Below are 14,410 nucleotides of genomic sequence, written 5' to 3'. Positions count from 1 at the left end.
TGGGAGTTTTTTTTCACATTGAGCTGCTTTAATGTTATGGTATGAAACTAAATATATACCCATGACTTACTTATGGTGGCACTCACACACAAAAATTGCAATTTAAGTAATGCAAAAAGCATATGTCAGACACTAGAACTAGGAAGTGTGGAAAAGTCACAAATTACCTTCATGTTGCCCCGTGCTAATCTTTAAATAAACAAGAGTATGAATCTTTTATATATTAATACTATTCTGTACACAAGTTCTAGCATGCAATTTTCCCACAAGCATTAGAGCTTCAAAGCAGCTTCAATATGATTGTGTTAATGTGTCATCTGAAAATGACAAAGTAGGTTTCTGATGTCTAAATATACATCTGTGTGAAGAAGATGCAGTATTAAAAATCAGTGTTGACAAAGCCATCATTAAAACATAGCCATTTTATCCCAATGAATGTTGTCTTCTTAAATTATCACAACATTTGGCTTCTTTCTTTGGGTTCTTCCTGCATATGCTCCTAAAAGTAAGCAGAAACATTACCATATTAGAATTAATAGTAATGGGTTTTGAAACAGGATTATCCAACAAAAATAGCTGGAAAAAATCAGGACTTTTTTTTTAAAGCAGTAATACACTTTCAGTGACTACTTTTTAAATGACAGTTTTCATAATGGTACACCCCAAAAGCCTTATGAAAACTATCTACAGGTATAAAGTAATGACATTTTATAGTATTGCCTTACTTGATAACTATTCTATCTTCTTTTCTGCTATTCTAAAACAACTACAACCACAACTTAAAAATTTTTAAAAGAACTATTGCATAACCAAGATAGATGAAATGGCTGATTAAGTTTAACTAGGCCATGTATTACTTTTAAACAAATTATCAATTAAAAATATTATACAAGTTGAATACTTAGCATAACTGCTTCATTTTGTCAGATTAATTAAAACAAGAGACAGCTGTAGACTCCCCTAAGTCAGTAAGACGACCAGAATTAGAGGTGCAGTATGAAAATCATCAGGCAGAGCCCTTATAAAAGGAAGGATGCTTAAGTAAAAAAAAAAAAACCAAAAAAAAACAAATAAACAAGTCCTTCCAGAAGGAACAAGTATATACATACATGTATTAAAAAATCCATATTATACTATGCATAGCACAAGTATCTTCCAGTAATGAGGGTTCAGCACTGCAGGCTGCTAACAAGTAGCACAACTCAGCATTCTTTAGGTTCAAGCAGTTATCAAAAAAGTGCAGCAGTGTGAGCAAACATTTACACAAAGCAGTGAAAAACATATCACAGGGTGCAGAGCAGTGGGAATGGAAGACAGCCATGGAAGAGAAATGACTACCAGGCAGTAAATGAAGGTGACAAAGGGAGTGCCAGTCCTTTTTGGGCTCTTTGGTTACTCTTGGTCAGAGCTGCAGTGGTTACTTACAGGTGTCCCAGGGCTACCATGAGCAGAGGCCAAAGCAGCTTTGGGAATGCCCAGAGCCCTCCCATCTCAGCAGGCTCCCACTACACAAAAGGCATTCTCACTGGCCCTGCCCTCCCCAGTGCTGTGCTCCTCAGATCACCTGGGATCTCGCAGGACAGACAACCAGGCTGACAGACACAGCCCTTTTTTAGTGATTAGCACTACCCCTTGACTCACTCAAGTGTCCTCCAAGTTATATAAAAATGTCACACAACTAACAGGATATTGCAGTAATAGCATATGAGTGTGCAAAAAGCCCACAGCAATCTAGACTGAGGAGTTGCAGAAGGCCAATTTGAATAAAAACAGTGACAGTTCTGAAAACAATTATCACCCATCCTTTTCCAGTGGCAAGGGGCAATCCCATGAGGCCTCTCTGCTGGGACAAAGGACAGACCTGCTGCTCACACACAGCAGGTCTGAGGCTTCCTGAAGTGCTGGCCTGAAAGCCAACACACTTCACAGCCCCCTTCTCCTCAGATGGGCAACCTGTGCCCTTGGCATAGCCAAGAGCTGCCACCACCCAGATATTCTGTGTGCCTCCTGCCCTCTATTTCCTTTCCACAGGAAAGGAAGCTGGGCAGAGGAGATGAATAGGTCTTGTTGCAGGAGCAACCTGATCTCAACCACCTTCTGTCTAACACAATCAGAGTTCATTAAATTCCCTGGCTGGCCCCACTTGCAAGCTATTGATGGAACATCTCGACCTGAATTAAACTAATTGAATTTTAAAAAAATACTGATTTATGAGTCTGTACTTTTCTCTTAAGCACAGAACTTTGGACTGAAGAAGTAAAAACCAACGAAAACTAAGTTTAGGATTGCTACTTGATTCCTAAACAAAATGTCTTCTTGCCAGAAAAAGAACAATCACTCTGAGCAGTATTAAAGCTGCAAAGCACTTTGCATATAAAATTTAAAACAATAATCAGGAGAACAAAAGAAAAAAACGTTGGACAAGTATGTTATTTTCTTCTGAGTGTTTGTCTCATATTGAAGTTGAATGTATTTATAATAACTGCATCTTACTAGCCCTCTTTCCCCTTTTGCCCCTTTAATAAGCACAATTTAATTGGCAGTCAGGAAAGAACAAAGAAAAGAGATTAAATCAACACCCTATTTAACATACTGCCAGACTTCACTATTCACATTTCATGCATATATAAAGGAAGCCATATTCTATTTAAATATATTTAAATTAAGTTCTTTCATTATTGCAAAATTATGCAGATTGCTTCTTTAATGCCCATGTAATAACTTCAGAATGCATTTCTATTCATTTAGTACAAGAAGTCTAACCTATTTCTGAAGGAGCACACAGAGGTGTTGGTATTGCACCACAGGAACATGTGTGATGTCCAAGCTCTACATGAGGTTACACTGAGCAACCAGAACTAACCAGCATAAAACTGGTTAGCCACATCTGCCTGAAGTTCCAAGCAGGCCACTGCAGAAGGCATTCAGTGACTTTCCAGATACACGACACACAGCAACAAGGCAAAGAGAAATTTGGAGATATATCCCAAAGGATTTTTTTCGTTGCCAAGGATGACCTGTCACAACTTTGGTAATTATGACTAAGATAAACCCGGGGACTTCCTTAGCAGAGCAGCACACGCTGCCAGCACAGAAGAGCGCTGAATGCTTAATTGCATGTCTGGTTCCAGACACAATGTAAACACCACTGTGGTTCATCAGGAGCTCAGTGTGAACTACATGAGTTTGGGAATGGGACCCAAACCTCAAATCAATGCCAGAGCTGACCCTGACACCACCCTAACACTACTACTCTTTTACAACCTCTGTAATACTGTAACTGGTAGAGGTTCTGATTGTTTTGTTGTCCCTGTTCTTCAGCATGCTCCTTTACTAGTCAGTAGCAAACTTGCAGATGAACACTTGCCTTAATGGCTACCTCTGGTTGCTAAAATTATATTATTTACTTTATTTTCTGCTTTATATTTCAGGAAGATTATCTTTGCTAATTTTTCTGTAGAGTCACTGAGTCCAACCAAACAACTGTCTTGTTCTACTTTGGTGATGACAGCACTACCAGGAGAACTAAGTACAGAAAAATAAATGAACAAACTCTGTTGTGATCTCATCACCTGCCTTTTATCTCCCCCTCTGATACTGCAGTGTTATCTATGTTTATGCATACTGCCTCACTATACATCCTTTTGTGGCCACTTCTTTCGACTTCACAAAGTAGCATCTGGGAAAACATCCTGTTTAAACAGTGTAAAACACACTGCGCTCAAACTCACTGAGACTCCCTGCCAGCACTGCTCTCGGGCAGCAATAAATAAGCATTTCTCTTAAAGGAAAGGTTTGATCCTTAACACATACAGATTATTTAAAACATTATGGAAAACAGTTTAAATCCTACATTACACATTTCCCTTATTAAGCCCCAAAATTCTGCATTTTATACTTGACTTGTGGAACTCTCCTTTGAGAACAAAGTGTAATTCCGATCTTAAATAGTTTTAAAACCTATCAACCACTTTGCCTTTTGATAAATCTAGGTTTATCGCTTAAGAAATTCAAAATCTAATTAAAAAAATAGAAATTGTGTAAGACCATTGACAGTGATTTATTAGAGGTTCAGCACTATTATCAAACCTTTTATATAAAATGTAATCAATCAGTAATCTCTGTAAGGTAGCACAGAAATACTCCACTTTTAAACTTGGGTCATTAAAACTTAAACATGCTGTAAGATGCTACAGGAATATCTATCTATATATATATAAAAATAAAATGTTAGGACTGTATGATGAGTGAACACCCTCTGAGGAGTCTGAAACTGTCCCTCCTGTCCTTTCAACACACTCCATGCTGAAGGTGTGTGCACAGAACTAAGAATCAATCGACATGAAAGTTCTAATCCAAGTCTATTTTGACTACTAGCAATTTCTCAACAGTTCCAGTGAATGTATCTCAGAACCTTTTTTATGACTGGGCATCTGGTGAGTGAAAGCAAATGAGCTGTGCAGCACATTCTAGGTACTATGTTTACAGAATTTGAAAGTGGATGGTTCAGTTACCAGCGCAGGTTTGTTTGAAGAGATAGGTTAGACTTAAGGCATAGCAAAGCAGGTGCACAAGGAAAGGAAAACAATATATTGCCAATTTACTTTTTCTAGATACTAGTAACTTAATTACTATAAGATCCAAGCACCAATTTTCTACACACCTGAAACAGCCTTGTTAGGCACTCTGCTCCCTGAGGCCTTCCTTCTATTTTGCTCAACCCCATTCCATGAGGTCTTAGGGGTTCTAATTAAATATAAAACAGTTAATAAGTAATTTGCAACAAACTTGAAAGGCTGTATACAAAAATATAGACACTATCAAAATGTGTTTGGCATGAAAACATTTTTACAATGTCCCACAGAGCCTCTTCCTGAGCACCAGTACAGTTCCTATTGATATTATTATGGCTTACATAGATACATTAAGTAGGAGAACATCTCCCCACAAACAGATTGAAAAACTCCATTCAAGAAACTGATTTAGTTTAGACACCATGGCATTACAGTCTACAATATTTCATTAAGTGGAAGCAAAGCTTCATGGAATGAATGTTACAAATAGAAATGTTGGAACAGTGTAGATGAAGACAATACACAAGAGGATGACAACAATAAATATTTCCCTGTAGTATAAAGTAAAACAAAGCTTCATCACTCTCTCAAAATACTGAGAAGTAATTATTTTTACTCTGAATAACAGCTGTACTGTTATATGTACACTTTATGTGTATGTTATATGAAAACATTATTCATCAATCACGGTTCTTGCACTTTGAAATTAGTTTAATCTTTAGGCTAGAAACATGCTGTGCTCTTACCCTTGTCTGCAAAGCAGCCTATGAACTGGAGCATTCTGTCCTTGGTTTGGTTGAAGTATGCTGTTAAAACACAAACTTTTATTAGTGCTTTTTCCCTTTAAAAATAAAAGTCTCTCAAGAAATACCAAATTATGCATCATCTTCCACATAACAAATTTCAGAAAGGCTAACAAGTTTTGTAATGCAAATGGCATGTCGGCAAACTGGCTGAAATTAAAATTCCACACTAGGATTACTACTTCCACTATTTAAAACAAAGCACGCAGATAGATGTCCCTCAACAGTGCCTTGGCTTCCCAGTCATTGCTGAGAACACACAGGAAAAAGGGCTGAATTGCTTACAGTAGTCCTTGAAGGCTGAACTGTATGAGTAGACAGCATGCCTTCAAAGCTTTTGGGTAAACCTGGGATAAGAACTGTTTTTAAGGGATGCCAGGTATCTGACTTTTAATAGGAGATAAACGTGCAGACAGCCCTCGTAAGAGAGCAGCTGTTATCTGCCTGAACAACACGTACTGAACACTGTAACTTCTGTGATCTGAGCAATCACACAGTCAAGGAACAAAATTTTCCTCACACTAGAAAGCCACTACTTTTCTGACAGCTTTCTAAAGATAAGCATTATCTATAATTCCACTGCAAGGTAAAGGGTATTAGGAAAAGTAGTAGTGCCAAACGGAAGTTTAATAGTGCATCTCAGAGAAAAACCTTAAACCTGAGCACCAAGATTTAAAGCCATAAATAAATAACTTCTGAAGATAAAATTTCAGAACTGACTCTGAAGAAAACATTTTCCTAACTTATAATGAGCTAATAAACCCTTTTCTTAGGCCATGGTAAATCAGATTTCACTAATTTTCATGACAATAGCAGCAGGAATTGAGCTGATCAATGGCAAAACAACAGTACACATCATCACAGAATCCATTACTGTAAGACAGTTTCTTAAAAGCATTTTAATACAAGTAACCATCACCTACCGATTTTGAGGAGTTTTTTGTTTCATTATTATTTTTTTATTTGGTATTCCCATTTCTGAAGCCCTGGAGAAACAAAAGTATTTGAAACATATTTCAATTAGCAAATCATCATCTGGGTCTTGAACAGAAACACTCAGAGAAAGCCTACAAGAGGAACTACACCGACCTGTAATACTGCCAGAGCAGTCCTACAGATTATCACTTCTTTACTCAGGAGCAAGTGTAACAAGTGTCCACCATGTTGCAAGATAAAGCCTGCTACCATTCCCCAGAAAAACTTTGCCAGAGATACTCCATTAAGTGTCTCTGTTGCCAGGCACTTTAGATAGATAAAATCACTTGGGGCACTTTTTACAGTTTGCAAAATCAACCATAAATTACGCATCCACCACTGCGCTATAGTGTAAATGCACAACTTAGAACAAACATTTTTCTCCTTACCAACAAGAAGACTCTTAAAAATTAAGAGCAAAATACAATTAGCAAGACACCATAAACCTGGAAAGCTTTCTACTCATTCTTCCTAGCAGAGATGTGAGTTTGCAAAGAAACTGTTATTCCATAAATTTCTCCTCACTATTTCCTATGCCTCCTACTTCTTCCCTTGTAGCCCTTCCACCAACCCTCCCCACCCAAGGGAGAGCTGCACATACTTCATGTACTTTTTCCTGTCCAGAGATTTCTGTGTAGCTGTTGAAAGTGTCACTCGCTCTCTTGGGCTCTTTACTTTATCCTAAAAAAAAAGGATACAGAAGAAAGTTAGCTACAAAAGCATAATTAAAAATTTAGATTTAAGAAACATTGTACATGGTGAGGAAGAATCTCTTAAAAGCAAAACGACTCAGTACTTAAAGTCCTGAAACAGTTTACATTCCCTGGAAGATAACACACCATTTGCCTGAGCATCTTCTCTTTACGAACTTCACGATCGTGACGCAGAATATTCATTCTCTCCGACGCGCCCATTGTGAAAAAGATGTCATGGATGTCATACAGAGCAGCTCGCAGCTGGAAAGAATCATTAAAATATTCATTAAATAATCAAGTTTACATGCCCATGGTTTTGTACATCAAGCTCTTTTTGCTTTCAATCTAAACAAAACACTTCATAATTTTGAAAACCATTTTTTGAAATAAAATAATTTTGCATCAAGCAAAAAAATGGAATCTTCTCTTCTTTAAACGTTTAACTCTAAACAAAGCCACTCTCAAGGTTTCATGTATTTGTGTTACAAAAGCAGAACAGTTAGGAAAGAGAAGAAAAAAGGTTTAAATTGTGTCACCTGAGCCATTACTCTTTCATGAAGGGATGCATCTTGTGCTGACACACTTCCTCTTTTCAATGGGGCTTCAGACTGAAAAGTTTTTATGAACTCCAGAGTATCCTGGGAAAGACAGGAAAATAAGAGTAAGCACCAGGCATAACCCTTCATAACAAAACGATCATTACAAACAGTACACACAGCAAACAGATTCTTTGTTTGACTTGGACCTTGTGACACTAAGCAATGCAACACTCAAACGTGTTCATGTGCAGCCCCAAAATCTTCCGAGAACAGAAAATGCAGGATTTCATCTGTCATTGGAAGGCAGGAACAAAACCAAACAGAAGCAGCTGCCTATAACAAAAAAAAGCTTATCTTACTTTTACAGTTTGCTTAAGATGTTTCAGTTTTTCTGTCTGCAGGAGTCTACGAGTGAGAAATCCCTTTGCCACTGCTGTGATCTTGTCGAACTTCATTTGTATCTCTGGACTGAAAACCTTAAAAAAAATTCAAAACTTTTTATAAAAAAGCAAGAATTATTAATTATTTATCAAATAATGTCCATGAAGTGACATAAGTTTCCAAGTAAGAAAATACCTGTTGATAAAGCTTTGACTGGGCTAATAGTACCCACTGTAATTTAGCAGAAGCAATATATTGCTATATGATTATTTTGCATATATGAATAAGAAAAATAACCTATACAGCTCTCTAATGCAATCAAAGTTGACACAGAAACAGATACTAAAATTTTCTGTTACCAGTGCCTCACAAAAACATGAGGGCCTTTTAAAATAAAAATCAATGTCTTTTCCCTTACCTGAATCCACCTAGTTTTGATCCTATTACTTGGCCTGCATACTGAGGTCTTTATAACTCCACTACCTGATGGTCCCCAGAGATAGAATGAAGTTTCACTTGTTGAAGAAAAGGTGTTGGGTGTTGTATGAGCAAAACCTGCACAGAAAGCAGAACACACAGTTCAACACACACTTTTGCCCACGACATAATGCCTGTGTCTGTGGATACACTCAGCTTGAGTATCACAGCTTTGTCTACAAGGTCAATTATAGGAAAGAAGCAAACTGAATATTTCTGATTGATTTCCATGCAAAATTTGCTAAACAAAAGACAGAACAAAACACCTTTCACAATGTTCTAGAACAGGTGAGAGGTGTTCCATCAGCTTGCAGTTAGGAACCCCTGGCAGAGCCCCTCAAAACCTTCTACACAAATGTGACCACCTGGCCCAGTGCTGTGCAGCTACATGGCATGAGGATAATCCTTCTGGGACATGATGCAAATCCACATCCTCACCCTTGATCAAAGGAGGCTATTCTTAGCTTGTTCTCCTTGGATGTGCCCTAAAACAGTTACATAACAAATGCAGTACATGGAGCTGTTCAAGGATGGCTGAACCTGTGCTAAATGCCAGTGACACAAAGATGCAGCAGACTGTTTCACAAATGCTGCCCCCAGCTGAGGGCAGCAACCCTCTGTGTACCCTGAGCAGCCCTAGGGCAGGAACACTGCACTTATCCACACAGTGGGACAGCTGGTACAGTCAAGCACTGTAGAACAAATTATATCACAACACTTCATCTATACCCTTCTCTCCCAGTTTTACCAATGCTGGTGGAGTTTGTGTTATGGACTGTCTCCAGCTGAGACTGTACACTTTCCAGCAAGCCACTTTCACTTTTTTTCCTCCACTCCAACTCCATCCTGCTGTTAATATTCACTTTGGAAATTTCTATTTCCGTTGTAGTAACCTTCTCTCCTTTTGAATTTCTCTTCTGCTCCTCCAGTTCCTACAAAAGGCAGATTCAATCATGAGACTATTTTTCTAGCTCTACAAAGCAACAGAATATACACTCAAACCCAATTGCTTCCTGACAAACTTCCATACAACACAAAACCTTTGCTTAGAGTTTTTCCTGTTGACCTTACCTTCTTCAATTCCTCCTGTTCTCTCTCTTGTTCAGCCATCAGAATCGACAGTTGTTGTGCATGCTGTTTTTCAAGTCTCTTTTTCACTTCTTCAAAGGCCAGCACGTTAGTTTTTAAAATATCTTCTGAGAAAATACGTAACAAGGAATCAAATATTAAATACCCTCTATATGATCTTTGCCAGACACATCCATTCTTTATCAGAGGTAATTTGCATCATCAGTAAAAAGTAAAAAAGATGCCTTTGATATCAAGTTCCCATTATGTACTGCACAGAACCCCATCATTTACTAGTCCTTCAAAATATCTGCACGTGCATATTTGTGCATAAACCTGTGGATAAACAGCAGTAACACCAAAAGCCAATATTAAAATAGGGACATGGAAAATACAGCTCTAAGAATTCTTACACTTGCTGGAGTGAATTAACATTATTTATACCACTTCAGCCTCATTTAGTAGAGACACACGTAGACGTAACATAGTCTTGAATTTGAAGAAAATATCTATATGGTTTTCTTTTAATTTACACAGGCTATCTTTTCTTTTAGCAGTCTTATTTAGACCTTGTGGCATAAGACAATTGTCTTAGTAAAACTAAATTCCAGCTTCTAGATTGAAATGGGAAATCAGTATTTGTGGAGTCAAATTAAATTAGAGAAATGAGGATTCTGAAAAGAAACACCAATAACTAATGACCACTGGGGATTTTCTAAAAGATTTATAAACTGAAAAGTAACCCTCAAGCACAGGAAATCTTTTACCTTTTGCCATATTTTCAAGGACTGCATTCTTGGTAATGTAAACTGATCCCACAGGATATTTCTGTTCTTGCAACCATTGCTTTTCTTGTTCTTCCATTCCACCTCTGAGACCACGGGAACTGTTTTCTTTCTGGCAGTAGTCAGTGTCCAAATCAAGTCTACGTTTTACCTTTTCAAAATTTTCTGGGAACTGCTCATTTGCTGAGGAAACATTTGGAGTATTATCCAGCTGCTGTCGCACATTCTTGCTCTGCATTAGTAGTGGAGATGGATTTTCCACGTCATAAGATTTATTGAGTTCCATTGGAGAATTACATTTAGTGTTTTCTGCCAAAGTAGCTGGTTTCATTTCACTCACAGCCAGGATCCTCTGTGTCACTGCAGACTGACTGATGGCAAAGGGCTCACTCACTTTTGGAGGTGCCATACTAGTAGTGCTCTCTGCTTTATACGGCCCTCTGCTGTCCATCACCACCGGTCCTTCCACCATAGCCGACACTGTTCCTCTGCTTTCAAAGGGCCCGAAGGAATGGCGCTTTGGTTTGCCAACCCCCAACCCATCACAAGGGCCTGAAGAACTCCTGCCGACACCAGGAACTCTGCCCGGGCAGACCGTAGTGAAGTCCACCATGAACTTTGGCACTGATTCAGACACATTGTTTTTATCAGCAATATCTTGCATGATTAAATCCATTGTTCTACCCTTGCCTTTAGGACTTAACTCGTAAGCATTCACAGGGTTGTTTATAATGATGTGTCCCATGGATAAAGGTCTTGGGCGCCGTCGGTGCATTTTAGGGCTCATGCTTGGCTCTGGGCTTGGCAATTTGGCGTAAGAGCCTGTGAGGCTCCTGACAATGCTACTGTCATGCTCAAACATAGAATTCTTTTTCAATTCCTCATCTGAATCAGAATCCACCAAAGGGGGTGTTCCAACCCTCATAGGTATGTCTACTTTAGAAAAACTGGACAAAGTGGACATACTTGTGTTATTTGTATGTGTAGAGGCACCGTGGAGAAGGGTATTTGATTTATTAAGACTGGGTTTATCAAGCATCTGAGCAGTGCAACTCCTGCCTGTAAGCTTTGCCCTCTCTTTCCCAGAGTCAGTTGTTTTAACACCATCATTTTCCTTATCCGAATTACTTTCACTCATACTCCTCTTTGAATTGCTTTTTGAGGTACGCTTGCTCTGCTCTTTCTCTATGTACTCCCTAGACTTCTTTATCAGGTTCTGAAGACTCATTACACATGGATCTTGGACATCCTCATCTGATGGTGACCCCACTCGTCCCTCCTGCTTCTGCAGAGCATGAGACGGGAGCTTGTTACACACCTTGTCAGGAGATGCAGCCCTCGGACACGGCGTATCTTCCAAGAAGCGACTCTCGCTTGGCCTTGAAGAAACATTTTCTTCTGCTGCTTTAACTACTTCTGTTACGTCTGATGTCACTTGCCCAGCAGTACCTGATGGTCTAAGTTCTGATGTCTTTTCCAGGTCCATGGAACTCTGCCGTTCAGTACATGCTGAATTGATATCTGATAGAGCTGTGAAGTAAGTCAAAGCCTTTGAATCCAAATCAGGGCAAGAACTCTCAGCCTTTGATGTGTTCACATCTCTCATGCTAGATGCTTTCTTCATCTGCAAATTAAATTTTTTTTAAATGACAGATTTTCAATGAAATCTCAGAATCTCAGATTCCTGCAAACTTCACCTGAACTTAAAAAAAATATAAAAACCAACTTTATTTAAGTGAGAATTACATGTTACTTCCAGCCAGCATTTGTTTAAAAGGATTTTCACACTACAATTATCCTATGAGCTGTGTCTCAGTTATCAAAAAGACACATTAAAAAAAAAAAAAAGCAAATTTATATTATTTTTGTATTGAACATACTTTCCTGGTCTGCTGGTCAAACCCCAAGCCAGCTGACTGTTGCCACACACACAGAGTAAACAATGCAAACTACAAAGTGTTGTTTGCCACCTTGGTAACTCAACAAACTCGGTATTAACTGTTTAAGCAACAGTTTATTCTAAAGGCTGTATTACAGCTGTTCCAAAGACACATAATAACTCCTTGATTAGATGTATACAGTAGTCTTTTAAATTAAAACCTCTACTAAATTCATCATTGAAGCAGCAAAGAAAAAAAAATAGTTGCAGTAAAATTTTAAAGCACACAACAGAATTAAAAGTTGTTGTGAAAATAATTTTAATTCTGTAATCATGAAGTTGAATATAGATTATTTTATGATTAAGCTATAAGCTTGCAAATAAAGCAGCTCTAACACAGAGGAGTTGTTCACTTGTTTTAACAAACTAGTTGATTCCAACACTGTTACAAAAGAAGCAGTGAGTTCTTTTGCATACAGCAAAAGAAGCAGTGAAAAGCAAGTCCCATGCCCGACAATGAGTATCAGCAAATGATCAATTATCAGGACACACAGCACGAAATACTAGCAAATGCTCGTTCTGGAGAGTTAGCTGCTATTCATTCCATGTTTATCTTGGGGAAAACTTAAACCCCAACACTTTCTCTAAATGTCTATAAGCAGTGATTTTCTTTAAATCTATGAGGCTGCTTTGGACTAACACTACCTGGACATTTTTGACAATCTCCTCAACACGATTCAATAAAGCTTTTTTCTGGGACTCCCGTTTCCTGCTCTCCAGCTCCAGTGCTTTCTCCTTATACTGCTGTATTTCCTTTTTCTTTTCAAGGCTAAGCTGCAAAACAGAGGGTAAGAAATATGGTCTATATCACTAAATGCAAATTTCAATACAGAATTACAGAAATAAATTAAAAAAAAACCATAACAAAACAATTAGAAGAACAGAAAACACCTGAGATTTTGTGCACATGTTAAATGCCAGCTTCTTCTCAACCAATTTTTTAGGGGAAGATATACAAAATGCCTTCTTGGCAGACATGCAAATGAACATGAATTTAAAACACCATTTATAAAATTTTCCATGAACATTCCATGCTACAGTATCAATCTGACACAGGATTCAGAGATTTTTTTCTAAAAACCCTTACAACATCCATGCATTTGTAAATGAAGAATGTGACAATATATCCACAATTCATATCTGTATCATGACTTTTGGACATTGTTTTAAGAGACTCTCCCATTTCTTCCCATCACTGAAACAAGGAAGTCAGCTGAAGTATTGCAGGAACTACCAACAATCTTCAGCTTAGCTCTGTTTGCATTAGCACAGAATGACTTAACATAATTGATGAGCCTGTGGAATACATTAGAGGAAGATGCAAATACATGCAAAAAGAATTTCCTTAAAAGCTTTTTAACAACCTCGGTATTTCTTATTCGCACACCAGGGAGGAAAAGGAATAAAAAAAGGCCTTACCAGAGGGGAAAGAACAGGAACGCCATAGAATTGAATGAGGGAGATATTTTTGTTCTGAACAGTCAAAGAGGTTTTTCCTTTTATTGCCTCTTCTTGGATTCTGGAAAGATGCTTCCTACAGAATATTTCATAGTCCTCCATCTTCATGTTATCTAAGCTGCAAAGAATAATAACATTACTCTTCCACGTACTTCCAAGACATTGAAGGGAAAAACAACATCACCACTAATTCTGTGTCTCTATGTTTTGGGAAGCAAATTCTACATTAGAAAACTGAATTAAGTTTCTCTTCTTCCTATCATTAACAAAGCCTACAAAATTATTCTTTATTTTCCCCTATGAAAGAAGAATCTGCATATATGATCAAAAATTATGCTCACATGCACACAGAGAAGAAAGCAAGCATTGAGATAATCACGATTTACAAAACTGTACCTGCTATAGATAATTTCCATCAAAGACTAAACCTCTGAGATCTTCCACAACGAGACACATCCTATCAAATGTTACAAAAACCCCAAAACCCAGCCCAAACAAAACTGCAGCCCAATTTGATTAAAAAAAAAAAAAATAAAAGCCTTTATATGTCTAGGGAGCTGAGAGGAATTCGTGTCTCACTCCCGTGAGCCTCTGTCTCTATACATCCCTGTATGAACAGACGCCAATACTTACACCATTGAAAATAATAATAATAATAATTGCAGCCTTGTATCCTTAAAAGCGGCCAAATATCTGAAACGTGTGTCACTGCCCGT

General features: G+C 38.0%; 2 protein-coding genes across 2 annotated transcripts in view; both read right to left on the bottom strand.

Moving 5' to 3' along the window:
- VPS35L (VPS35 endosomal protein sorting factor like) overlaps window positions 1–4,672 on the bottom strand; it is a 53,449-nt gene extending 48,777 nt beyond the window's left edge. Inside the window, exon 1 of the mRNA XM_068206870.1 lies at window positions 4,664–4,672. The gene's annotated coding sequence lies outside the window, so the exon portion shown is untranslated. The remainder of the gene's footprint in view (window positions 1–4,663) is intronic.
- On the bottom strand, window positions 405–13,812 carry CCP110 (centriolar coiled-coil protein 110). The gene is made up of 14 exons (XM_068206887.1): window positions 13,656–13,812; window positions 12,882–13,010; window positions 10,280–11,921; window positions 9,516–9,640; window positions 9,193–9,376; window positions 8,386–8,522; window positions 7,946–8,062; window positions 7,584–7,685; window positions 7,192–7,308; window positions 6,954–7,033; window positions 6,301–6,363; window positions 5,321–5,380; window positions 4,664–4,746; window positions 405–499 (listed from the first exon to the last, which is right to left on the bottom strand). The coding sequence occupies exons 1-14, from the start codon at window positions 13,800–13,802 to the stop codon at window positions 447–449; spliced, it is 3,039 nt and encodes a 1,012-aa protein (XP_068062988.1). The 5' UTR covers window positions 13,803–13,812; the 3' UTR covers window positions 405–446.
- Between the last annotated feature and the right edge of the window lie 598 nt (window positions 13,813–14,410).

The sequence above is a fragment of the Anomalospiza imberbis genome, chromosome 16, assembly GCF_031753505.1.
Source record: "Anomalospiza imberbis isolate Cuckoo-Finch-1a 21T00152 chromosome 16, ASM3175350v1, whole genome shotgun sequence".
NCBI classification, from domain to species: Eukaryota; Metazoa; Chordata; class Aves; order Passeriformes; family Viduidae; genus Anomalospiza; species Anomalospiza imberbis.
Note: the sequence above shows the minus strand (reverse complement) of the source record. Positions and strands in the feature narration are given on the sequence as shown.